The following is a 23,885-nucleotide window of genomic DNA, read 5'->3' as shown; positions in this document are numbered from 1 at the left end:
AGAATACAATTCAACTTCGACACTCTTTTCTTGGAGATATTCGAGAAATTTCTCAAATTCTATTTTCTTCTAAAATCTTTGAATGTTAAAAATAAAGCAAAAATTTTAAGAATGTAAACACAAATCCATTCGGAGGGAAAATTTTTATGGCATTAAACGGAAGATTTTGTCAACTCGAAATGTAACATTGATGCATAATTAAATCTTCTGGTTACATTTGTAAGGGATCTTTTGCTTTTTCGATTTGCATAGTTGCAAATTATGCTTCCAAATAATTTGTCACTCTCTGAGTTGTTTGCATGAGTGATTGTGCTGCAGAAATTGCAATGCAATAAGAGATGAATCATGCAATATTTTTCGATAAGAAATATTTTACAAATGTTTGTCGTACTTTTGAGTAGCATTTGGAAACTTTGAAATATTTCAAAAAAAAGTCTTCAATTTAGATTGATAAGTCATCCTGCAAAGTTGGCATGCAACTGAAATGCAACTTAAGTTTTCCAAGCATAAATCTTAGCAGCCCACACACACACACATTATACATATACAGAGATAGTGTTGTTGCACAATAACCAGGCAGTGTAATATACCAATGTGAAAGCGTTGCATAGCGGCACTAAGATCCTGTGTATCCATACAGTGGCAAGTAGCGATGTGGGTGGCAGCGTTAGAAAGGGGAGGGGCAGGTTTTGGGTAACTTTCGATACCCACGCGTAACTTTGGGTATCTGCTGGAAGGATCGTTGTTAGTTAGTTTTGAGGATTGAAGGAGTTCTGCTTAGTACTCACTGAATGATATTGAATACCAGCGGAACGGTCACTACTGGGTAACATCCATCGGGTAGCGTTTCATAAGTTTATGAAAAAAATGTCCTAGATTCACTGTAAAATATCTGAAGCTATACATCGCAATGCTAAGGAACGTATGGCTGAGGCTGTATTCTCAGAAAGTCATAAATATCGAACTGGCACAGGGTCAGATGAAGTCAATGGTAGTGGGTCATATCTGGAGTTGCTTGTTTTGGACGCAGATAGGTGCACTTGTTTTCTGAGCATTAAGTTTCTAGCGGTGACGCTTTAAGCATTTTGTTCGAAAACTATTAATAATAAATTATAACCGTATGACAACTGGAGTGAAGTAGATTTCTGATAAGTGGATTGTGATGAATGAGCGTATATATTGCGAAAGTTCATCGTTTTTTGTTCATTTGTATCACTTGGACAGATACAGGCGAATTGTTGGATGGAAAAATATATGAGTAGATTATACTATCAACTTTAGCAGTTGTATGTTCGCCGCTAATAAAGGAAATTCCAGATGGCAGCAACAACCCAAAATGGTACTATCGATGGTAGTGATTACAAGAGGCCGGCTTACAATGAAATGACTAGCAAAGATTACTACTTCGACTCATATGCCCATTTTGGGATACATGAAGTTTGTGGTTCAGGCGTTTTAGAATTACAGATAGAAAAAGTTTATGAATCACCACTCGTAGACTTCTTTATAGCTCATTTCCGTAGAGGCTGGAATTATAACATTCTCCGTACAGGGGATATTATAATTCAAGATGCTTGGTTAGTAATGAATGTCTCTGTTCCATACATTTGCGCATTTACGTTGGTAAATTCCTTTTATACAGGAAATGCTGAAAGATGAAGTGAGAACGATTACATATCGGAATGCCATTTATCATAATAAGCATTTGTTCAAAGACAAGGTTGTCATGGATGTCGGATCAGGAACGGGTATCTTATCCATGTTTGCAGCTAGAGCTGGTGCCAGGAAAGTTATTGCGGTAAGCTTCTTCGATTATTAAAACAGTTTTGTTGACTTACCTCAAGATTGTAAAATCTCTTGTGAAGTAATTCTAATGAAACAGGTCTTTAGCAAGAATATTAGGAGGGATAGGTGGGAATTTCTCGAATGTATTTTGCTTTTTAAACAGAAGTATTGTAGTTTTGCTTCTTGAACTATATTAATCTGTATAAAGCATGGAATTGCCTTCTTTTTTCTTCTAGCAAGCATTATATCTGAGAAATAGTGTTCTTGAAGAATGAGGCAATAAAATATGGCTGAATATTAATTGGAACCTTAGGTAAATTCATTGATCAAATGATTTATTAAATGATTACCAAATTTCGTGTTGTACATTTTGTAGATTGAATTCTCGAATATGGCTACACAATCCAAACAGATTGTAAAAGATAATAATTTGGAAAATGTTATTGAAGTTATTCACGGGAAAGTTGAAGATGTAAAAGAATTACCTGACGGCATTGAAAAGGTTTCTGTTTACTTGAATAATAAAATGTTTGTCCATTTTTTCCTGTGTTGTATCTTCAAGGATTCAGTGATACACATGTTGCACAGTTCAAATGAGAAGTGTCAAAAGAGTACTTTGAATGAAGGATGTACATACACATTTTCTGCAACATCGTTATTTACTCATCTTTACAGGTTGATGTTATCATTTCCGAATGGATGGGTTATTGTTTGTTCTACGAATCGATGCTGAATACAGTGATTTATGCTCGCGATAAATGGTTGAAATCGGATGGTGCCCTATTTCCAGACAAAGCGAAGCTCTTCTTATGTGCTATTGAGGATCGGCAATATAAAGAGGATAAGATTAATTGGTGCGTAAACATTCAGTAGCTTATTACATTTAATAGTTGTATGGAGCAGTAATTGATTTATCAAATCAAGCTCAGTTTTTATTGTTGTTATCTAAGTAAATATTGGAATGGAATGGGTCGTTTTTTTTTTTAGGTTGGGATAATGTTTATGGCTTTAATATGTCAAGTATTCGTCGTGTAGCCATCACAGAGCCATTAGTTGATGTTGTTGATCACGCGCAGGTTGTTACCAACAACTGTATGATTTGCGTAAGTTCTTTCCTCTTTTATCTATACATATTGGCTTCAAGTCCTCAAAGAACGTAGATTTTATATGGGTTAGCAACATCATTTCCTCTGCATACAATAAAATTTTTCAGTAACTTATGACTAACAATTCTCGAGGATTTATCACTCCCAAGTTTTTATCCATATATTCTGAAGCATTAGTATTCAGTATTGCGGTAATGGAAGAGGGTCATTTCTACTGATTGTTTTTCTGTACAGAAACTAATAATATAATGATAGCTACTAAATTAGTGTAGCGGAAAAATTTAGTGTTATTTATCTGGAGTTTCTTCGGAAATAATTTCCGAAGAAATAACATTGCAGTCGTGGTTGCATTGAAAATATGTTTTATATTAGTCATTAATCATCTTGGTGATGGTTTTTCAATTATATAAAGTAAGTTTTATAAGCATTCATGGATGAGTATTTGACAGTGTTGATAAGTAATCTGAAAGTTTTTTAGGATGTTGATTTGTACACTGTTAAAGTGGAAGATCTGACATGGACAAATAATTTCTCACTCCGAATAACAAGAAATGATTATGTGCAGGCACTGGTTACATTCTTCACAGTTGAATTTTCTAAATGCCATAAGCGGACTGGTTTTTCAACCGGGCCCGACTGTCAGTATACCCACTGGAAACAAACAGTATTTTATCTGCAGGTAAAATATAATCAATTTCCCACCTCTCTTCACCCAGTTAATCTCAATATCGACTTAATTTGATTCCAATTTTCCAGTTTATGTCTGTAATCCACTATCAATGGATAGTGGGAAGTCACAATTCACCTTTTTACTCGTGGTGCGAAGATGTTGCTGTGATTTTCAGGATGCGCTAACCTGTAAGAAGAATGAAGAAATTACTGGGACATTTTCAATAGCACCGAATGCTCGAAATGAAAGAGATTTAGATTTCAAAATCTCTGTCAAGTTTCATGGTGATGTATGCGACGTGGAAGAGGAAAATACCTACACGATGCACTGATCCAATTGCTTTAAAAAATTTCACTTTTACAGTGGCTGTTCTCAACTTTTTCATAAGTTTCGATTTTGTTGGAATGTTGAAAGAAATGTCTCATTTTTTCCCAAGTTTCGTTTCTTTTTTCTGTCTTCAAGATTCGGATTTCCGGTGTTGCATTCGAGGACTTCCTCAACAAACTGCAGTTTTTCTAATAATCTGGGAAGGTTTTGAAATTTCAGCAGCTCCTATTTTGTGATGCGGCATTGTCCGTTATCACAGTTAAAGACTTTATACTATTTACGAGATAGCCCAAAACTTGTGGACTTGTTTTCGTTTTTATTTTCTCTATATCTGAATTGTTTGTTTTACACTTCTCATCTTAAGTTACATAATTTTACGTGCGTTATGCAAATGAAAAGTGTGATCCGATGTTTTTGATTGCATTTTTCGAATCATTTTGTCGGTTTCTAGTGGCTGCCGACGGTTTCCATATTTCATACAGTGTTCTATGGTCAGCTGGTTTTTCTTTGTTGCAGATGAATGCCATCAAAATTAAGGGTAAGAAAAATAGAGGAAAGTGAGGAAGACAGTGGAATCAGATATGTAGTGGGGTTTAAGACTTCGAATTTATTGCTAAATACATCAGCAGGTCGATGGGGTCAGCGATGCATTCTGCTAATAGCACAATTTCGTTGAGTGGAAAAGAATAGGGTGAGAATGCTTAGTTTGAAGGTGCTAAATTTTCTTTTCTGATCGACAGAAGGGTTGCTAGGGAAAATTTTTTGCTTTAAAAATGTTAGCACAGTTGTTTTCTCATAGCATTCGGGCCTTTTTTTATTGCATCGGGTGGTCGTTTAGTTATAATCATGTCGGATATTCATGGGTTTGCACTTGAGATTGTTTACTTTTTTCCTACAAGTATGTTGTCTTGTGTAAAAAAAGGGTATTTCGGCAACGTTTTGTTTAAAGTTATTTCTTTCATCATTAGTAAATAAGTGGATTGTCGTCAAAGTTGCGATGTCAGTCAGGGCTAAATTATGAATATGTCTTTGAAATTTAAGGAGAGTGTATTTAAAATTAATGCCTGTTATGCCTGAAGCAAGTTCCTTACAAGGTCAGTAAGGTTTCTTACAACGTTATCCAATTTGCACTTTACAACAGAATAAATTTTCAGTATAGCTATCGGTACGTTTCTGATCACAGAGAATATCGGACTAATAAAAGCACAGCTTAGGTTGTGATATTACGATGGTTTTTTAAGGGATGATCAAGATACAAAAAAAAGTGAAATAAACAAAAATTCCGACAAGAGTCTCACATCGACTTCCGCATCCATTCCCGGTGCAACAAAATTAGCCGTGAATGTTACCAAATCCTCAACAGTTAAAAATCGCCATAACCGGGATTTCTCGAAGAATGTTGCACCAACTTCGAAAAGATTGGCTCCAACGAAAGATTACAAAGTAATCCGTAAAGTGGAGGAGAAAGTCGTACAGGAGAGAAGTATACGAACTGGAAGCCCCAGACGCCGAAAGTAGGTTTTTGTCTTTTTACAAATTCATAACTAGAGATTACAAAAAAAAAAAAAAAGTGAGGAGGTAAGTTTTCTAAACTCGAGGGAAAATATTTCAAAGATGGATGAGATAAAAGTTTTAGGGCAACATTGTTACACTTTGTTCCAACAAACGAGCTACCGGATGTTGCGCGCGTACAACTTTTGCTCAGCAACATTAGTGAGCGACCATTGCAGTTCAAACTGAAAAGCGAACCTGGACCAAATATCTCTGTACTATTTATCTATGCAGAAATTATGGAAATAGAGCTTTAACTTAAGAATTTTGAAGTACATTGGTTCTCATTTCACTGTTTTATCCAAGAATATGACATATGAGAGGGAATATGATATATGCTCATGTAAAATTTACGAATAATTTGGAATGACTTTTATCCACCAGTTCATCCTTACACTTTTAGGCACTTCCAAGCGCACGAGGTCATATTAGTGCGCATGGTTCAGCGAAGTGTACCTTAACATGGCGCCGTGAAGCAAATGTCGAAAAATGGTCTGATGCACAACGGCCAAAAATGCTTCTTGTTCTAGATTTTCTTCGTGATAAACTGGAAAATGAAAAACGCACTCTAACAAGGCTTATCGGTAATGTTTCAATTCTCCAGGCAGCTTAATATGTTTTGGGATCTCGTTATTTTTGATATCCTTTTTCCAGGTAAGGTCGTATCAGGTCAAACTTGTGATGCAGATAAACCACCCGTCGAGCAGCTGATGCTGGATGCAGCTACTAACGAATATTCTCGATCGTTGTCAAAGTTTTTCTTTATATTATTGATAAGAGTCTAAGGGGATGGAGCGTCATGCAGTTCAGAGCAAGATTATTCTACTAAATCCCACCTATGTTTTTTTTTTTTTTTTGGCGAGCAAGATTTGTTAACTAAGAGTAGTGACTACAAATGGTTTTCCTAGTTATGTTTGCTTTCATGAAATCAAATTCTTAGTAATAATGTATATTCAGTAAATCAAGCAAAACATTTGTAATTCCTTTTATTTCTTTTTAAACACACTGCATAATTTCAGGGAGCCCTTGGTAATGGAACAAACACATACTTCTAAAAATGAGTTGGAAGAAAAAAATAAGACGAAGTCTGCAGGTATAGTGAATAGTATTGCAGATTGGTTCAATCAACAATCAAAAGATTCTCTATTTGGATTGCTTCTGTTGATGATATTCTGCTATTTTCTAGGAACAATAAATAGTTCAAAACAAAAAGTGCATGACGAATAGTCGGTCTTTGATCATATATAGGCTGTAATTTTCAGTTGGTTTTTATTCCCACTAATCTAAAGTTTATCGGAAGAGTTTAGAATCTCTACGCTTCTAGCATTTATCGAACCTTTGATCCCTTATTTCTAGATTGTTATCCTATAATTTTGCTAGTTCAGCTGTGTTATATATGAAGCACTAATTGAAGTGAAATAAAGAATATCTAAAAGCATTATTATTTCTCATGAAAGTGAAAATGGGATTATCCAGGACCATCAATATTTTATATTATATTCAGGTGTAACCTGTAAAGTGTTGTAACTTATTTCATATTTCATTAATTCTGATTAATAGCTTTTTGCTGTGTTCAAGTTAGTGCTTCGTCCAATGTTAAATAAACAATTTTAGGAGTTGTAAACCGACTCTCAGTAGGTGCAATTCCCAAAATTGTTCGAACATAACATAATATTTACTATTTTATAATTGCAGTAGTAGAAATTGTATTCTATTCTAACAAAAAATTCTAACAAAGTTTGTTCACTTCATGTAATATGGGAAATAGCTTGAAGTTACTGGTAAGTGATGGATATGAAGCATTCAATTTTTAGGTGTATTATTCTGAAATAATGCGAAATCATCTTTGACTTATTTCTTTTTTATAGTTGATTAATTGTCGTAAGCTCGTCATTGCATTAACATTTTTTACGTTTGACAGTCAACTACGTGGTAATTGTTTAAATCCAATATCAAAGATTGGTAGTTTTCTTTAGCAAACTCATAGAATCTTCAAACTTATTCCATTTTTTTGAGACAATTTGACAGTTAGTACTAAAAATTAACCTGGCTTATGACTTTTTTTTTCACTTCACATCGGTACTCTCTCTCTTGGTTATGCACTTAACAATACATTTGGAGAATGCGGAGGAGGATTTGGTTCATTCATCTAGCAAGCAATACCCAATCTGACATGTCTCTCAATTTTCAGGTCTTTTTAATTTTCACGTTATGATATGGAGAAGGGGATTGAAATATGTCCTCATTCTAGTAGTAACAGTAATTCCGTGGAAGTACTGGATGAAGCCATCTTAACACTGAAACGCTGCTTAACTCTAACAAACGAAGCTAGTTTTGGTAAATGTATCAAAGGAAATGACGAAGTAAAGAAAGAGCAAATTAAGGTGGAAGAGGCGAGTTATAATTTTAGGTATTTTACGAAAGCTTGTGAAATTTAATACACATTTTAGTGCATTATTGGACTTTTCTATGTCTATGGATCTCTGTTAATAACTTCAAAACATAGATCGTAATAGCGCATTCCTGTTCTTTGACTTTTTTTTTTTTGAATATATCATTTTTTGCCTGCTGGCTTTGTATTGTAACATTCCCCGTGCGTTATGGAACAGGTTGATGAAACGAACAATGAGACATACGATGAGACAAACAACCAAGTGACACAATGTACACCGAATGGTTTAGTTGCGGAAGCGGAAAGTCAAACAATAGTATCCAGTATAAAAATAAGACGTATTCATATAGTTGAATACGAGAATGAGTATCAAATGGCTGATATTATGCGACTTATTACGAATGTACTTAGCGAGCCTTATTCTATCTATACTTATCGTTATTTCATACATAATTGGCCAAAGTTATGCTTACTGGTAAGTCTTTTGAAAAACATTATCCGGAGAGAAATGAATTTATAGGATATGCATTTACTGATGTTTATCACTAGATCTCGAAGTTATTTACTAAGATGTATACTTTTGTCCAAAAGTAGTACAGCATTAAATTGTAAATTTGCAGTTCTGTCAGCACAATGACTTTCTGTCATCTCTTCACTATGTCTTTCATTTTACCTATGATTAACATCTTACAGTTGTTGGGCGTTTTTGGGATCGGTTAACATGGCATAACACTTTTCTTTATAACTTGATTTTCTTAGATTACACGCACCCTTTATGCTTCCTTTAATTTTCTTCTTTAGTTCTACATTATTTTCTTTAATTTTACAAGCTATTCTTATTACTTGACATTCCATCATTCAGTCACACAAAATTTGAATTTCTTTTTTTACCATTGCGCCTCAAGTTTCACTAACTATTCCATTTCACAGCTCGTTCAGATTCGTTCTTTATCAAAAGCTCCTCATTCATTTACCTTTTTGCATTTCATTCGGATCTAGCGGTGTTGTTCATTGTCGCTATTCTTTTGGGATTTGAACTGTTTTGAACTCCATTTCAAAGCCACTGCACACCTTTAATAGAATTCTTAGCTTTTTACTTTTATTTCAGTCGTTTCTGTTGTCACATCTTTCTCCTCCGGCAAGAACTGGATATTAATGATATACCAGCAGCAGAGGCGGACATTTTGACTCATTATTTGTTCATTATTATTCTCCTAACATAGGACTGAATCACAAAAAACGTTCTAGTAGGACTGAAAAAGTCTGTGAAGATAAAATACATCATTGAAGTTCACTTCTTTACAACAGCGCTCTTTCTAACTTGTCGACGAATAGTAACATTTGTAACGAACATTTGTAATCAACATAAAAATCAGCTCAGTATTACTGTGAATGGTATATCATTTCCAAGTTATTTACCAAAGAGTCCCCCTCCAAAAAATCAATGAAATCTGCAAATTAATTCATTTTAGCACGAATTTTATTGAAATAATTTAGGCATTGGATGAGGACGATGACAAATATGTTGGTGCGATTGTCTGCAAGCTGGATATGAGCCGAGAAAATCGTCGCCGTGGATATATTGCAATGCTTGCAGTCGATGAGTCATGTCGGAAAATGGGTATAGGTGTGTGGGAGTAATAAATTCTTTTCTGCCTTCTCTCAATCTTGTTTACTCCCTGCTCTGAAATTTGCCGATATTTCGCATTTTCAGGCACTCGTTTGGTACAGAAAGCTATATCAAATATGCAAGAAATGGGCTGCGATCAAGTGAATATTTGCGCTTTTTTTTTTCTTTCGTTTTTATTAATATTTAATTGCTGTGTTCCAAGTTTCTGTTTTCTAACCAACCGATATTGACCGTTGGTCAAGAAGAAATAACAGGATTTCTTCATTTTCGTGCTAACTTCACTTTTTTTTGATCTACGCATGAACTAAAATTTCTGCCAGTTTTTAGGTTGTATTGGAAACCGAAGTAACCAATTCAGATGCCCTACGCCTGTACAGTAATTTAGGATTCATCCGGGAGAAACGGTTATTTCGTTACTATTTGAATGGTGTGGATGCTTACAGGCTTAAGCTCTTCTTAACTACCATCAACGAATCTCTACTTCTTGATCCACCTATGTTTGTTGGCAATACTCAATGCGTACCATGATTTGTTATATACTCGTGTAGAAGCAGTGGTAGCTAAACCATCTACCAAGATTATCGTTTGTTACAAGATTAGGGAAAATGTTTTTCTGGATGAATGTTTTTCTGTTTCTGTTTAGTAGGAAATATTGCGGTGAATAATTATTTGACAGTTTAGAGTCATGTTGCTGATACCTGGATTAATACAATATAAGGAATTATAGTAATATCGTTTTTCGTTCTCAAATTTGGCAAAAAAATGGGAATATTTATGAAATTATTCTTGTTGTGGATTAAAATCGAAAAGAAAAAGCCGTCCCGTATGTATATGTGTAAATACCAATGTCGTTGCAAGTGGTTATTGAATGGTGTCTTTACTTTTCAGCTATGCTTTCTGAAACTTCCTGAGTTGATTCATTAACCGATCAGTTTATATTTCTAAATATTTATAACGACAGTTGGTCGCATTCTTTCTTTTTTCTCGACAACTGTTATTCCATTCTTGTTGCAAAGATCTACGCGCTTATTAGTTTTACTTGGATGTGCAAATTTTAATTCTTTGTATTACTTTTTTTTACGTTCTTCGTTAAGTAATGTATTTGTTGCATTCATGTGCCAAAGTGCTTTGCAGAATCGCTATGAGGAAAAATAAGTGATTTTAGGCTTTTTAGAATTGGCGGAGCGACAGCGTTATTCACGAGTCCCTACAACTATTAAACTTAGCATTCTCAGTTGCAAAAGTTAATTTTTTGACTCCTTGTGCTTGTTGAGGTTACTATTTACAATTAAAGTACAGTAGCCTTTCCTTCTGGATCATATTATGTTTTACCTTTTGTTGGTCATGTTATTTGACCGAAATCCTTTATCTTGAAGCGCATTATAGCAATTTGTATAATTCTTTGTAATTATCTCGCTCGTGTTTTTAACACTTCCACAAAATGCAAGGAAGTAGGTAAATCAGTAGTTTTTATTTAGTTTTTCACTCGTATAATGGGAAAAAGAAGGAGGAATTGCATGTTTATCCAAGACTTAGTCTATCTTGAAATCTATGAGACAGCATGATAAGTGCAAAGGCCACAATAAAAACATACGAAATGGTTGAAATTACGCTGTTCCTTTGGGAACTTCAGTTAGAAGGGAACAAGTAAGGAATTGAACATTTACTTGTTAATGATTTTTACTCAGAACCATTGAGGTAGTTTGTGTCGACAAAGAAAGCTAGAAATAATTTAGAACTGGATCCCAAGTTTCTTGCAATGCATATGAACATGAACAAATCGTAAAAAAATAAAGGGGGAAGATAACGACTTGAACCAATATTTTAATTAAATCTAATGACTGAAGGAAAAGGATGATCTCGGACAGGGATGGTCTTAAAACAGTAGTTTTGACCCGTCCAGCAGAGGCACACGATGTTTAGTCAAATCTGTGAGATCGCGATGCGACACATTCCTGCTTCTTTTCTCATCGATAACAAATTTACATAACGGCACAACAACTGCTGACCATGAATACAGTGATGAGCCTTTCATTTTCGACGTTTCGGGCTTGGCCCGCGGCCCTTTGACGTAGGTTTGCGTTTCTGCGATGACTTCTGCATACGTTCCTCTTCGCCACGATCACGTGCTCGATCAGCTGAAATAGAAGAATCACAGTTTTAACTCCGATAAACCACAATGGAAGTGAGAGGGTGGTAAAAAAAAATCCTAGAACGACAGGAAAGTGACAGTAAAACAATTAAAGTAAACAAAAATATAAATGGTTGATTCCCATCAAATAAATACAATATTAATATAAGGATGGCGCATACCTCGCTGAGCTTCTGCTTCCAAATCACTCCAATCTTTGCCTTCACTTTCGTCAGAATCGACACTCGCTTCGGATTCTGAAGAAAGATAATTTGTCGACAAGTGATTTTGATGTTTTTTTTTCCCCTCACACAACTTCATATAACTAACCAGATTCCGACGTTGCTTCCGGTGACTCTTCCTCATCTTCATCCTCATCAGAACCTTCTGAAACGAAAGTTTCGTTGGAAATATTTAAGGATAGGAATTTAAGCTAGAAAGAGTTAATAAAATTGCATAAAAAAGTACCAGTTTCATCTTCACTTGGTGTATAGGCATCTTCACTTTCTTCATCCTCTTCTTCATCTTCATTCTAAAAGGAAAAATGCAGTTATTTTTAGATTTTCCTAAAATTGTAAGAGAATTTAACCGAAATAAATGGTCATATACATCGCTATCTGTTGCCAAAAAGTTCCATCCACCATTTACGAAAAAATCCTCCGGATCATCCAAGATGGTCTTCATTATTTTCGCCCAGTTCAGTGACTGAATCCCTTCAGAATAATATATATCGCAGGAACTATAAAATCCGTAGTGAAGAATACCAAATGATGCACTGAGCAAATTACAAAATGCAAAAGCAAAGACGACAGATGGATGGCAATGTAAACCAATATCTACACAAAATGGATATTAAATGAATACCACGAACTAAAATGGAAGATCGAACAGCTTTCTTTAGAGCTCAGAGCTAAATCATCCACACAGTATTTCTACGCAATTCGCTTCATGTGATTTTTTTCTTATTCTCAAGCATAAAAATTTGCTCAGCATCACTAACTTGAGCCATTCCTTGACACTGTCAAGCGATGTCATTGGAATCTGTTGAACCATTTGAGTCTTTTTCGAATAATCTTTGAAAATGAAAACCATATCGAAATTCTTTAGTTGGAACGACACTCGTTCAAAGTGCACGAATTCCACTTCATCCAAAGTTACAACGAATGGAGGCTAAAACGGTTGCACTGATTATTCATCTGCTGATTTAACAATTTTATAAAATTGTAAGATTAAGTGCAAAAATATTATTTAAAAATAGTGTCACATGCTACTTATATGAGGAACTTCACTAATATAATGACATATAACCCTCATCCTGCAGTCATACTGTTAGAATGTAACTGCATGATCTGTTGAAAGCCCTGTTTAACCTCCACTATTTACAGAACATCATATATTGACGTTTTCAGTATCTGTACTCCCAATTTCGAACAAAGTAACGAACCCATTCACTCAAATTGACCAAACATGATGAAGTTGGTTTTAGTGTGCAAGATGATCGATAAGGAACGCCGAAAAACCCTAGTTCATTAAATGGTACATCAAAATCAAATGCCTCGTTTGTCTGACGAACGACCTGCATAGAAAATTAAAATATTGGCTTGAATTTATGAAACATGAATTGTAATAAACAGGAAATGAAAGGAATGGTCTAAAACTTGTTGACACAGAATTGCTCCAGCTCGAGAACATAAACGAAATCATAACGTAGCTTTTATGTAACTATGAAAACCTGAAAACCGTAATTTTCACTTAACGAAATTTCACTTAACTTTACAACAATGGATTTTTCTATATCCTCCACTGATTCCACCTTACCTCCTCTATACAACATTGCAACTACAAGATATTTCCTTTACCTTATCGCAGAAGTTTTGGAAAACTTGATTCAAGCGCTTCCTCATTTCCCGTTCAAGTTGTTCACTTTGAACATCGTCCCGATCTTGCATATGATGATATTTGCCCAAATCTGTGGTGATTTCACCGACTTCCGTATAAAACTGGATATCTTGGTACTTACGTTTACCCCATAATACTGGATTCTGCAATCAGAAATTACCGCACTTATGAATAACAGGTGTCTCCCCTGAAATCTATGGACAGTTTCTGTGTTCATTGCTCTATCACTTGCTATTAGTATGAAATCTTGTATTGTTTATAACCATAATAAAGTTAAATGATGTTTGTCGTCTTAAATCGTACCATTCATTAACGAAAGGCATTAATAACAAATATTATAAACATATTTACTTTAAAATGAAAAGCCCTCGGCATACTTATCCTTAAATTCGAATGATCAAAAATCTAAAACATTCCAATGTAATCTAAAGCATCTTATATGTTTGATCCATGAAGTGCCTTGATTACACGCTGTGTTTATGGTGGTTATATCCAAGATGGAAAAATAATCCGTCCGCAACTCACTTTTAGTGTGAAATGTATCAATATGATCATTTCATTATCGCAAGGCTGGAAAAATGCATGTTTTATATTGTTATATAGTACATCGATTTTGTCCCCCCGTAGTGAGGTGTATCGGAAACCTGAAATCGCAAAAGCACAATTACAAATTTCAAATTGCAATAATTAAAAAAACATGAGATCATAGAATCTTTTTAGATTTTTATCAGGTATTTCGCGATCCAACAACTTGCCATTGGCATGCGCTTCTAACGAACCACTGATTCTTTTTGTGATGATATTAGGTCTAACAAAAAGATCCTTTAATTTTGGATTGCCCTTTGCCGTCGATAAGATCAGTTTATCTTGTTTCACGGCCCCTTCTTTTTCCCGCTCTTCCGCTTCCTGAAATTTTTGTGTCAAAACTCTGCTTTATAATTTTAAGAAGATTTCTGTTTTTCACAAAATTTCATTAGCAAGGGTTTTACCTGCGTTCTGAATTTTTTCTGCATTTCTTTGATCAAACGATATGCCGTACTTAGATTGCTGCTAGGGGCAGTTACTTCTCCATGTTCTTTCAAATTGCTACTTCGATAGGTTCTGCAAAAGTGAGCATACTACAAACCAAGTCATTCAATTTTTTTTTCCTTACTAGAAGTTGGTTAAATAAGCAATCAAAAACCCTCAAAAATCTATAAACTGTTCAAATGTGAAATTTATAAATTTGGAGAAGTGAATAAAGAATATCATAGCTAAAAACTTACAATTCCTTCACATAAGTTGACAATGGATTTGGAAACTGTAGCTGATCCCTCCCAATCTGTGAACCAGGATGCATGAAGTTTACTCGCAAATAAGTATAATCACCCTCCACAGACTGACTGGTATTTTTGATCATAGAAATGTGAAATGGTACAGGAATTCCAAATATTGGTAATATGACAGAATCATGACGCCGATCTAAAAATCACGCAATGAACAGTGATTAAAACACAAAAAAAGTCAGGAACTGACCCGAAAAACAACTCTAGCATTTATGTTGAAACTTTTTCGTGAAGTTATTCTTGGCAAATTTCCTCTAAATTTGAATTTCGAACACCCAAACTTCTCCATTTCATTCTATTTTATGTAGATCACATATCTCTGATGATGGCCCTTTGCGGATCCATCTATTATTACCAGAGAAAAAAAATCCTCGATATCGAACATTACAACAAAGAAATAGAAAGTTAACTTGGAATTTCAGTTTTCTTTGCTGTCATAACTGACACCTCTAAAAAAATCTCAAAATTCACTTTGAAGATGTATAGTAGTTTCAAGATTTCATTTGCCAAGCAGAACTGAATGGAATATGTTTCAGAGCTAAGTCGAATAAACTTCTTAGCTAACTCACCAACATATATTTGAAGTTTATCAACTTCGGCTTCCTTGGGGAATTTTTCATAGGTTTTATAGGAAATATTTGATTTCTTGATTTTCTTGATATCTTTTTGACCCGTTTGATCAGCCAAACGTTCACGAGCTGCCTCGTTCAATCGTTTCCCCAACTCTTTTTGATGCTCCTTACGTTTATCTTCATTTGTTGTTTTATTCTAAATACAAAATTAAGGCATATATTCCATTCACTGTATCACAGTAATTTTCCACTCGCAATACCCATAATTCGAGGAGTAAATCACTCCTACCACTGCATATGTGATTCAACAAACACATCTTACCTAGAAGAAACGTCCCTATTCTTAAGTCACTATCCTAAAACACTTACCCGCGTTTGTTCCTGCAACAGCACTGACCGTTTTCCACGGCCAAGCCCCTCGCCCAAGTTGTTTTCCTATAATCCAAAAAATGAAGACTTTATGAAAGGTTGATTTTTCATTTTTGAAAAGATGGAGATGTAAACAGCGCTGCATACGACGAAGGCAGTTAATGCTTTACACTTTAATGTCCATTATCGAAATAATACGAATAAAAGTAATTCTTTGCAATGAATGAAGAATTTACTTTTCATTGATTCTGGTTGACTAACCTTATTGTCGTCAGCATGCGAAGTTTCCGCTTCATCTTTAAATCGGATTACATTTGATTTTATACGTGATTTCGCTTTTTCAGTAAGTATTTCATTAACACCCTCCTGAAGTATGAAAATTCAAGAAAGGATTTATTTCGAGCCCAGGCTCATTCTTTTTCAATTAACACCGTTCAAGGAATATTTTAATAATCTCTGGTGCAAAATTAGCTTACTGCAGAAACCAGAACAGTGTCGGAAAGCAAGACAGCCGATGTCTTTGATTGTTCATCCTTGGCGCCCAAATTTTTCAAACCTTGTAAACCCACATAAACAATGAACACCATGTTCGCTACCACTTCCACATCACTTCTGGGACTTATGAGAGCTGTTGATTCACGAAATTCAAGTCCAGTCATGAAGCTGCAAACGAAGCGATATGAAAAAAAAAGGATCAGAAGTTGCTTACATCCTAGTCTTAGCTCGAATTCTTTTAACTGTGGAAGGCTGGCCATTTCTACAGTACTTTGATCCCTTCTGAAATTTTCATATCAATTCTGCACATATTATTTACCACAAGATTAGAGTATGATTAAAGTAAGAAACACATTCAATTGAAATACTTAAGTAGCCAACAAAATATTTCTCGCTCATTAGCCAACGATTGAGCAAAATGTGAGGATGAAACTTACAAATCATAAACTAAAAAGAATATTAAAGTGACCGACTTCCTTTGTATAAATTAATGGAATGCACTTATTACCCAAAATTATTTTTGACCAAATGATCCAGTATCATTGGCTTATCTTTGGCGGCTTCAAGACCCGCCGCATATACTTCATTCAATTTCTTTCCCGGTTTCAAGGCTTCAATGATCGCATTTTGAATAACCAGCAACGATTCGTAAGCTTCTTGTAACTCTTTCGATGGATCCACAAGCATTGTTCGACTCAAATTTGAGCAGTAGGACTAAAAGTGGGAATTTTATTGACAAAATTATGTCCTATAAATTCCTGCAACATTCCAGCATTCAATGCAATGAATGAATATTACAATTTCTAACTTCTTGTCGCTTATTTCATTAGTTTGCGAGGTATCACTTGACTGCAATAGTTACGGACAGGGCCGAAAAAAAAATGTTCAAGACTATTTGCACAAAGTTAATGACACCACTAAAAGTTAAGGGTTATCGGTTAAAGTTTATGACACTCAATACGCCGATAAACAACATCTCAACATCCTCAGTTGACAGTGATATTGTCATTAAACGCAGTGTAAGCATCTTGACGTCATACATTAGTATTTAAACAAGCTGCAACTCAGACCTTGGCTACTAAATCGGCTAAAATGCTTAATAAAATGGGCAATTGAATGCAACAAAAAGCTCGGTTACCTGATATCGAGCTCCAAGTGAACAGATAATTGTCCCATAATGCATGAGCTTATCACTGCTAAAACACACTGTCATGACTACCTTATCGATTTTTTTTAAAAAATCTCTCAGATAATATGTACTAAAAAATGCAAAGAAAATTACCTTTCAGCACTCAATTTCAATGAATATTCGCCACCGGATTGAATAATTGGTGTATAACATGACTCAAGATTGTTATTATCAGCAAGACGCTGCTGCACTTGCACTGTTGTCATCGCTCTTTCTAGATCTTCCGCAAAACGACTATGCTTCACTTTCTAGAAATTATTTGAAATTGACAAGATTAACTGACACTTGAAGCGAATGTTCTGAATCTTATTTTAATATTTAAATCATGACTTTTACTCCTAATACTACAAAACTCGAAAGTACCTTCGCCTGGTCAATGATGTCAATAATTTTCTTCCTGGCATATGACCATGCGTTAACCGATGCTTGTGCAGCTTTTTTACACAACTCAACTTCTGTATCATCTTTCTCTGACAGCAAATGTGCGAAAGAAGCGGACACGTCAACAGTCTGAAATTCGCACCAACTTTTTTTTTTCTAAGAAACTGCGCGGTAGTACTACTAAAAGAAAAGAATTATCAGTTTCGAAAAAAAGATTTCAGCAAGAAAGCAATAATCCAGTTACCAGTTTGATATCACATTCCTCCATAATACTGTTCCATCCTTTAGCAAATTCTGAACTATACGAATCTTTCGCAAAGTGTCCGAAGGTAGATCCACTTTCCTTCAGTTTTTCCACTAACTTTGTAAAATTTGCTTTGTCTTTATCGGACTAAAATAAATGCGTCTCTTTCTTCTTAATATAAAATATTTCAAATGGTTAGGGATACGAAACAACATAAATGATCACAACTAACTGGGAGTGATCTAAAAGGAAATGAAAAAAATGAAGAGACACAAAGGATTGAGTATGGATAATAAATACCATGATGCAGTTGCTCATTTTTTCCATTATTTACAAATTCATTTCTCCTATTGTCTCAGATCTTCCCCTTCTGTCTTCCATTTTCCCTAACAACAAGGGAGAAACAGAGAACAACGAAATAACGAAATTACAAATGGTTATTTTCCACTTCATTCATGTAATTACCTTTTCGCGCGTAAATACAACAACCGATGGCACGGAATCATTGGGTTCCTCGTTTGTAACTGGTTGAAAAAATAGAGCTTTACGTGAACTTGCTAAAAAGTAAACAGCGTTCTTCGTGAATATTGCCAGCATATCATTTAGTTCGTAATTGTAAAGCCAGATCTGTAATATTGTCATTACTGATGAGATCATAGTGTAAAATATTAGGGATGAAGATTACCCTTAATTATTTTTCTAGCTAATGATTAATATATTTACTTGCAAAGCATTCGATTTCGAATATTGTGGTGCGTCATCATCGTTGCCAACCATAAATACTAATGCGTCTGTTTTCGACAGGTTTTCATCGTTTCCATTATTCTAATGAGAGAAAAAAAAATTTCAAACGGATAGCATAGTATTTTCGAACAGTTGCTATGCAAAGAATCTCTTATCATACTTCACCATGGCTATACCCCAACAGAATAATTCTCTTAATCCATTTTGATGACCATTTATATAGTATCTATCATTTGATAATTGAAAACGAACATTTCAGATTGCAAGTAATTTATCCCATCATTCGGCCGCAATTTAAGGTAAATCTTCTGTCCGCCGTAAATCAGTTTAACATTAGAAAAAGCTGTAAATTCAAACAACTTTATGAATTAAAGTCCTCTTAAAAAAGCATATTTTAAGCTGCCCACCGACCGATCCGTAACAGTTTACTGATACAAAAAGTAACTTACCCAATAATCGTATAACTTAGTTGTTCGTTTCAAGAATATTTCCTTATTTATGGTAACTTTTTTTGTGTCACCCATAGTGACAGATGACAGCAGCAAGGATCACGCCAAGTATTAACGTCCACAATCTGAAAAAGTCAGGTGATATTAAACATTATTCATTAAAATTCCTCATTTTTGATAAACATTATGCACAAAAAAAAAGTGAAAACAAAACCCCCTGAGAACTCAGACTCCAACCGTACTTCCCGCCCACTTCGAAGTAGTGCCGCCACTACTGAGACCGGTTTCAACAACGGCTTTGAGAAAGGGAGTCGCTATGCAATAGCTCGTCCTTCTCGCAAATTAAATTAGTCACTTCTGTCGATTTAATAATTTAAACAATATTTTACTGTTTTGTTTATATTTGAACTTTCCTATTTCAGTTTCGGTAATGTAGCACTACAAATCAGTCTATCATGTGCTATAAGAAATGATAGAATGGTCAATGTTTGGCCGAGAAAAGTCAATGCTATTATAATAAACTTTCTAAATATGTCGCATTAATACCTTTCTAAATATGTCGCATTACTCAGATGATCATCCTTTATTCTATCCATCAACTAATGGTTACATTTTGACCCTTTGATCCTTTATATATCTTCAAAACTTTTGTAGAAATTGTTGACAGCTGAAAAAAAAATGAATGCAAAGTTATTGATGAAAATTTTTCAATGAATGATAAACTTTGAAAGTAATGAATTATTATTGTTTATATTAGTAAGATAGAACTAATTAAAAAGGAAAATATTAAAATAATAAGAGTGATAGTGGAATGAATAAATATGAGAGGAGAATGAAATGAGATGATAAGTTGTAATTGTGGACAATATCAGAATGCAAAAAGGAGGGAATAATTGTGATAGAAATGAAATGAAAATTTTTTCTCTGTCCAGTGAGCTAACTGACCAGTTTGTGACCCTAGCTGAGGTTATTAAGGGAGATAATGAAGAAATTAATTGGAAACAGAAATGCTTAAGATTTCAACAAATCAATCGTAAAAATGCGATAATTCAAGATTGCATTTAGAGGGGAAGCGTAATTATCGTAGGGAGGAAAAAAAAAAGGAAACAATCCCGAGAAATTAGAAATCTCAGGTACAATGTATTGAGAGAAATGAAATAAATAGAAATGATCAATGTGTTGCAATGAATAAAAGAGAAAAAAGATTAAATAATGGAAAAGAATGGGAAATAATTATAGAATACAATTATTATTCGAGGAAAAGCGCAAATGTCAAGGAGAAAAGAACCAATCCTAAAATTGATAACTCAATCGTACACGAATATTACACTATACCACAAGAAATCATCTTATTGAATATAAGTGATGACAATATAATTTATTGTCGTCAAAATTATTGACAAATTATTTGGATGAAATATTTTAATTGTAATAATTTAAATTCGATCCTTTTATGCTAAATATAAACTTTAATAATTTATGTCATCGATATGTTACATACGTTTGTTGTTTTACATTTCCCGATTACTGTAATTTTTTAAAGCTATTTCAATTTTGCATATATTGATACTATCTAATGGTCATCATTGTAACATTGTCATTTGTTTATTTATTCTCCGATACTGAAATACTACAATTTCAGGTATAGTTCAAACGGAAATGTTCATTCCGGTTTCATCTTCTTGCATCATTCACATAACACTCATTCATTCCCTTCCACGAATTTACTCTTCTTGCTAGTAATTAATTGTTAAACAAATTTGTTTTAAAATTTTAATTCTTGCATCTATCTGATTGTTGTTCAATTGATTTTCACTGATTAATTTTGATCATCAAACAATGTGTAATGTAAGAGTGCATTAGCATTACACTCTGCAATTATATTGATCATTTTTAAATTTTAAAAAGTAATGAATCATCCATTGAAATTGACGATTGAATGGGAAATCTTTTAGTGATTACACTCAATAAAAGACACAAAAATTTTGTATTCGATAAAAAAAAGAAGTAACAAAAAAAGAAAATGTGTTTTTGAAATTTTAAAATGAATGAATCCATAGACTAATCAAATAACTAAAATGGCAACTGCAACTGCAGCTGCAACTGCAATTACAACTGCAATTGCAATTTCAATTTGCAATTTCTTCGGACAAATGTTCATTATTGTTAGCAAATAACAACAAAAAAAAAAGGAAAAAAGGAAATATTTTATTTATTTATTTTTTTTGTTTTCAAAGCACAAATTTAATGCTATGACTTTAATGGTGTTTATGAAAAATTTATATTAAAATGATTAAAACTTTTATTTCAATTCAAATTTCAGCAAAAAAAAAAGAAAGAGAAGATAGAAAGAAAATTAATTATCCATTTTAAAATAGCAAACTGCGCTTCAATATCAATTTTTTTTTTTGAATCCTAATAGAACTAACAATAATGTCATCCTTCTCTTTCAAATAAATTTTATTAAACATTAGAGAGCACTTTTATGCTTTGCATTATTGCTATATTTGAGCAAGAGAATGATGAAAATGTTGACGGTGGTGGAAAATTGTCGCGAAGAAATGTAACTATTTAAACTGTGACAGATTGCGTTATAGTATAGAGCATGCTTATATGACAATATATTTAAGTAATTAATTTTCAATGCTAATAAAGATAATGAGATGAGAGAGTTATTTGTGTATTATTAAACACTTCCTAAATTTAATTTCAAATGGTACAACTTGTTCATTTTAACAATGTTTTCTCCATTTTTGCAATAGTGGAAATATTTTTATGACTACTTATTTATGATGAACAATACCGCTATAGGAAGATGTGACCACTTCTTTGTGATGGACAATACCGCTATAGAAAGGTATAACCACTTAATTATGATGGTCAATACTGCTATAAGAAGATGTAACAACTAGTTTAATGGACAATAAGCTATAGGAAGGTGTGACCATTCATTTATGATGGACAATATTACCATCGGAAGATGAATTGCTTTTGATATGAAGAAAATTGAAGCATTACAAAGGATGACCAAAGAAGTGTTCGTTATTATTTATTTTTGAAAAAATTTATTTCCGAGCCTGAAGTTAGCTTGGAACTACCGTAGACATAGCTTTCTCCCCTAAAGTGCCCACAGTTAACATTACACATTTTGCTGCTGGGAAAACTTTTGTCACATACGGAATATTCCGGTGCAATTTTTCATTTGACCAAATGACCATTGATGTATGCAAAGCAGATTATCGGTGCTATGCTTTTTAATTTAATTGTCATATTGTCCTTGTCAAATGAATGTCATTAAACTTCTCAAGTGACATTCATTACATTTGAGATTTGTGGCGGTAATAAACTGTGGTTATACAACACTGCACGGTATTCCAATTTTTATCTTTTTGTTACTTCCAATTATGCATATGTTGTCGCCCTAATGGCTTGCATGTGACAAATGAAAAAACATTTTTGTTATCAATTGCTATAACAGCTAAAATAATCAGTTTATGTAATGAAAATGTAAAAAGTAAGCATTCACAGAATGATTGTCTGTATTGCAATGGTCATTATAGAGTAAACAATGGTCAACAAAACAATGGTCAATATAAGTAGGTAATGTAGATAAAATGATCACAGAAATTTTTGGTTAGACTTAAGTAAAATGATTTTTGTTATTGCTGAATGTTAAGATTTGATATGTAACATATATCATGTTCGTTGATTATCAATTATGATAGACGTGTTTAGGCTTCGTTAATTGCTTACTTTCCGTATGATAGCGCATATGTCCATTATTTTTTAGGGAAATTCAATATGTAATATGCTATCATAGGTAATATTAATTTATTAAACTATTGAATATTTCTAGTACAATCTTACGTGAAATTCGACGTACGTATGTATTAAATCGAATTAATATTATTAATTTATCAATCTAATCTACCGGTAATTATCGTGTACCTATTTCGAGCCGACTTCAAGATTTGCTTCGTTTCAATAGCGGAAGTAAATTTTACGGAAACGGTTGTGAATATTCTGAGGAAGGATTGCGAAACTGAATCATTCTTCCGCAAACATTCCGCCATATTCACAGGGTAAAAACGGATATTTACTTATCCGATATCTATTAATCCATTTTTCCCTCTTTTTCCTTTCATTTCTTCCCCTTTGTAATTAATCCGTAAAATTGCTTGTTAAGGTTAATTTCAATCACTCTTACCTTCCTTTCCGGATTTTATTTTCCTGTTACTTACTTCTATTTCAACTAATAACTACAAGCATTGTTTAGAGTCAATTAATGATTGCTGATTAGATTGAAATTGATCATAAGAATTACACTCACTACTATATCACAAAAAAAAAAAAAAAATTCTGATAAAAAGTGGTAAATAAAAGAAAGATGAAATGATAGAAGGGAAAGAATTCGCCTAATTTCATGTTATCCTAAATTATAATCAAATTTGAAATGGATTCCAAAATTTGAAAATTTAATACTTCACATATATTCAGGAGCAATTATTTGCTTAATATTAACCTTATAATTGTAAAGTAAGCAAAGTAAAGATCTGAAAAAATGATTTCCAAAATATATTTATTATCTCCTTTTCTCTTTCTATCCCATTTTTCTTTTTTTTTTTT

At 33.7% G+C, this 23,885-nt stretch overlaps 6 protein-coding genes across 6 annotated transcripts; 5 read left to right on the top strand and 1 right to left on the bottom strand.

The window, feature by feature from the left end:
- Positions 1 to 876: 876 nt before the first annotated feature.
- On the top strand, positions 877 to 1,080 carry LOAG_04506 (hypothetical protein; the record flags this gene model as incomplete). The annotated part of the gene is made up of 1 exon (XM_003140043.1): positions 877 to 1,080. A coding segment is annotated over one exon (204 nt), but the record flags the coding sequence as incomplete, so codon positions are not given.
- Positions 1,081 to 1,317: 237 nt separating this feature from the next.
- Positions 1,318 to 2,658, top strand: LOAG_18077 (hypothetical protein; the record flags this gene model as incomplete). Its single annotated transcript, XM_003140042.2, has 4 exons — positions 1,318 to 1,437; positions 1,643 to 1,798; positions 2,162 to 2,287; positions 2,461 to 2,658. 4 exons carry the CDS (start codon positions 1,318 to 1,320, stop codon positions 2,656 to 2,658), a joined length of 600 nt encoding a protein of 199 aa, XP_003140090.2.
- A 140-nt stretch (positions 2,659 to 2,798) lies between these two features.
- LOAG_18076 (hypothetical protein) lies at positions 2,799 to 3,892 on the top strand (the record flags this gene model as incomplete). The annotated part of the gene is made up of 3 exons (XM_020450746.1): positions 2,799 to 2,888; positions 3,370 to 3,570; positions 3,737 to 3,892. 3 exons carry the CDS (start codon positions 2,799 to 2,801, stop codon positions 3,890 to 3,892), a joined length of 447 nt encoding a protein of 148 aa, XP_020305540.1.
- A 1,056-nt stretch (positions 3,893 to 4,948) lies between these two features.
- LOAG_04504 (hypothetical protein) lies at positions 4,949 to 6,877 on the top strand (the record flags this gene model as incomplete). The annotated part of the gene is made up of 6 exons (XM_003140041.2): positions 4,949 to 4,986; positions 5,130 to 5,402; positions 5,525 to 5,654; positions 5,843 to 6,023; positions 6,094 to 6,193; positions 6,459 to 6,877. The coding sequence occupies 6 exons, from the start codon at positions 4,949 to 4,951 to the stop codon at positions 6,664 to 6,666; spliced, it is 930 nt and encodes a 309-aa protein (XP_003140089.1). The 3' UTR covers positions 6,667 to 6,877.
- Positions 6,878 to 7,252: 375 nt separating this feature from the next.
- On the top strand, positions 7,253 to 10,878 carry LOAG_04503 (hypothetical protein). Its single transcript, XM_020446617.1, has 5 exons — positions 7,253 to 7,832; positions 8,049 to 8,306; positions 9,329 to 9,458; positions 9,546 to 9,601; positions 9,789 to 10,878. The coding sequence occupies exons 1-5, from the start codon at positions 7,656 to 7,658 to the stop codon at positions 9,987 to 9,989; spliced, it is 822 nt and encodes a 273-aa protein (XP_020303071.1). The 5' UTR covers positions 7,253 to 7,655; the 3' UTR covers positions 9,990 to 10,878.
- A 279-nt stretch (positions 10,879 to 11,157) lies between these two features.
- Positions 11,158 to 19,390, bottom strand: LOAG_04502 (metallopeptidase family M24 containing protein). Its single transcript, XM_020446616.1, has 24 exons — positions 19,260 to 19,390; positions 18,790 to 18,891; positions 18,532 to 18,693; positions 18,067 to 18,213; positions 17,805 to 17,951; positions 17,535 to 17,689; positions 17,391 to 17,448; positions 16,761 to 16,966; positions 16,234 to 16,420; positions 16,019 to 16,123; positions 15,758 to 15,823; positions 15,386 to 15,584; positions 14,757 to 14,952; positions 14,481 to 14,592; positions 14,247 to 14,397; positions 14,017 to 14,135; positions 13,452 to 13,634; positions 13,037 to 13,168; positions 12,593 to 12,762; positions 12,202 to 12,331; positions 12,061 to 12,124; positions 11,923 to 11,979; positions 11,775 to 11,849; positions 11,158 to 11,599 (listed from the first exon to the last, which is right to left on the bottom strand). Exons 1-24 carry the CDS (start codon positions 19,332 to 19,334, stop codon positions 11,493 to 11,495), a joined length of 3,105 nt encoding a protein of 1,034 aa, XP_020303070.1. The 5' UTR covers positions 19,335 to 19,390; the 3' UTR covers positions 11,158 to 11,492.
- Positions 19,391 to 23,885: the final 4,495 nt, after the last annotated feature.

Source organism: Loa loa (assembly GCF_000183805.2).
Source record: "Loa loa unplaced genomic scaffold supercont3.189, whole genome shotgun sequence".
In the NCBI taxonomy this organism is placed as follows: domain Eukaryota; kingdom Metazoa; phylum Nematoda; class Chromadorea; order Rhabditida; family Onchocercidae; genus Loa; species Loa loa.
The sequence above is the reverse complement of the archived record's forward strand: the minus strand, read 5'-3'. Positions and strand labels throughout refer to the sequence as shown.

Bases quoted from the DNA above. Each gene is read 5' to 3' on its own strand.
- LOAG_04503 (XM_020446617.1), top strand. From the start codon at position 7,656: ATGGAGAAGGGGATTGAAATATGTCCTCATTCTAGTAGTAACAGTAAT. The intron at 8,307-9,328 runs GTAAGTCTTTTG...GAAATAATTTAG, and splicing joins GGCCAAAGTTATGCTTACTG to GCATTGGATGAGGACGATGA. The intron at 9,602-9,788 runs GTGAATATTTGC...GCCAGTTTTTAG, and splicing joins AAGAAATGGGCTGCGATCAA to GTTGTATTGGAAACCGAAGT.
- LOAG_04502 (XM_020446616.1), bottom strand. From the start codon at position 19,334: ATGGGTGACACAAAAAAAGTTACCATAAATAAGGAAATATTCTTGAAA. The intron at 18,214-18,531 runs GTAATTACATGA...CATTTATTTTAG, and splicing joins TTGTATTTACGCGCGAAAAG to TCCGATAAAGACAAAGCAAA. The intron at 17,952-18,066 runs GTAACTGGATTA...TGCGAATTTCAG, and splicing joins AGGAATGTGATATCAAACTG to ACTGTTGACGTGTCCGCTTC.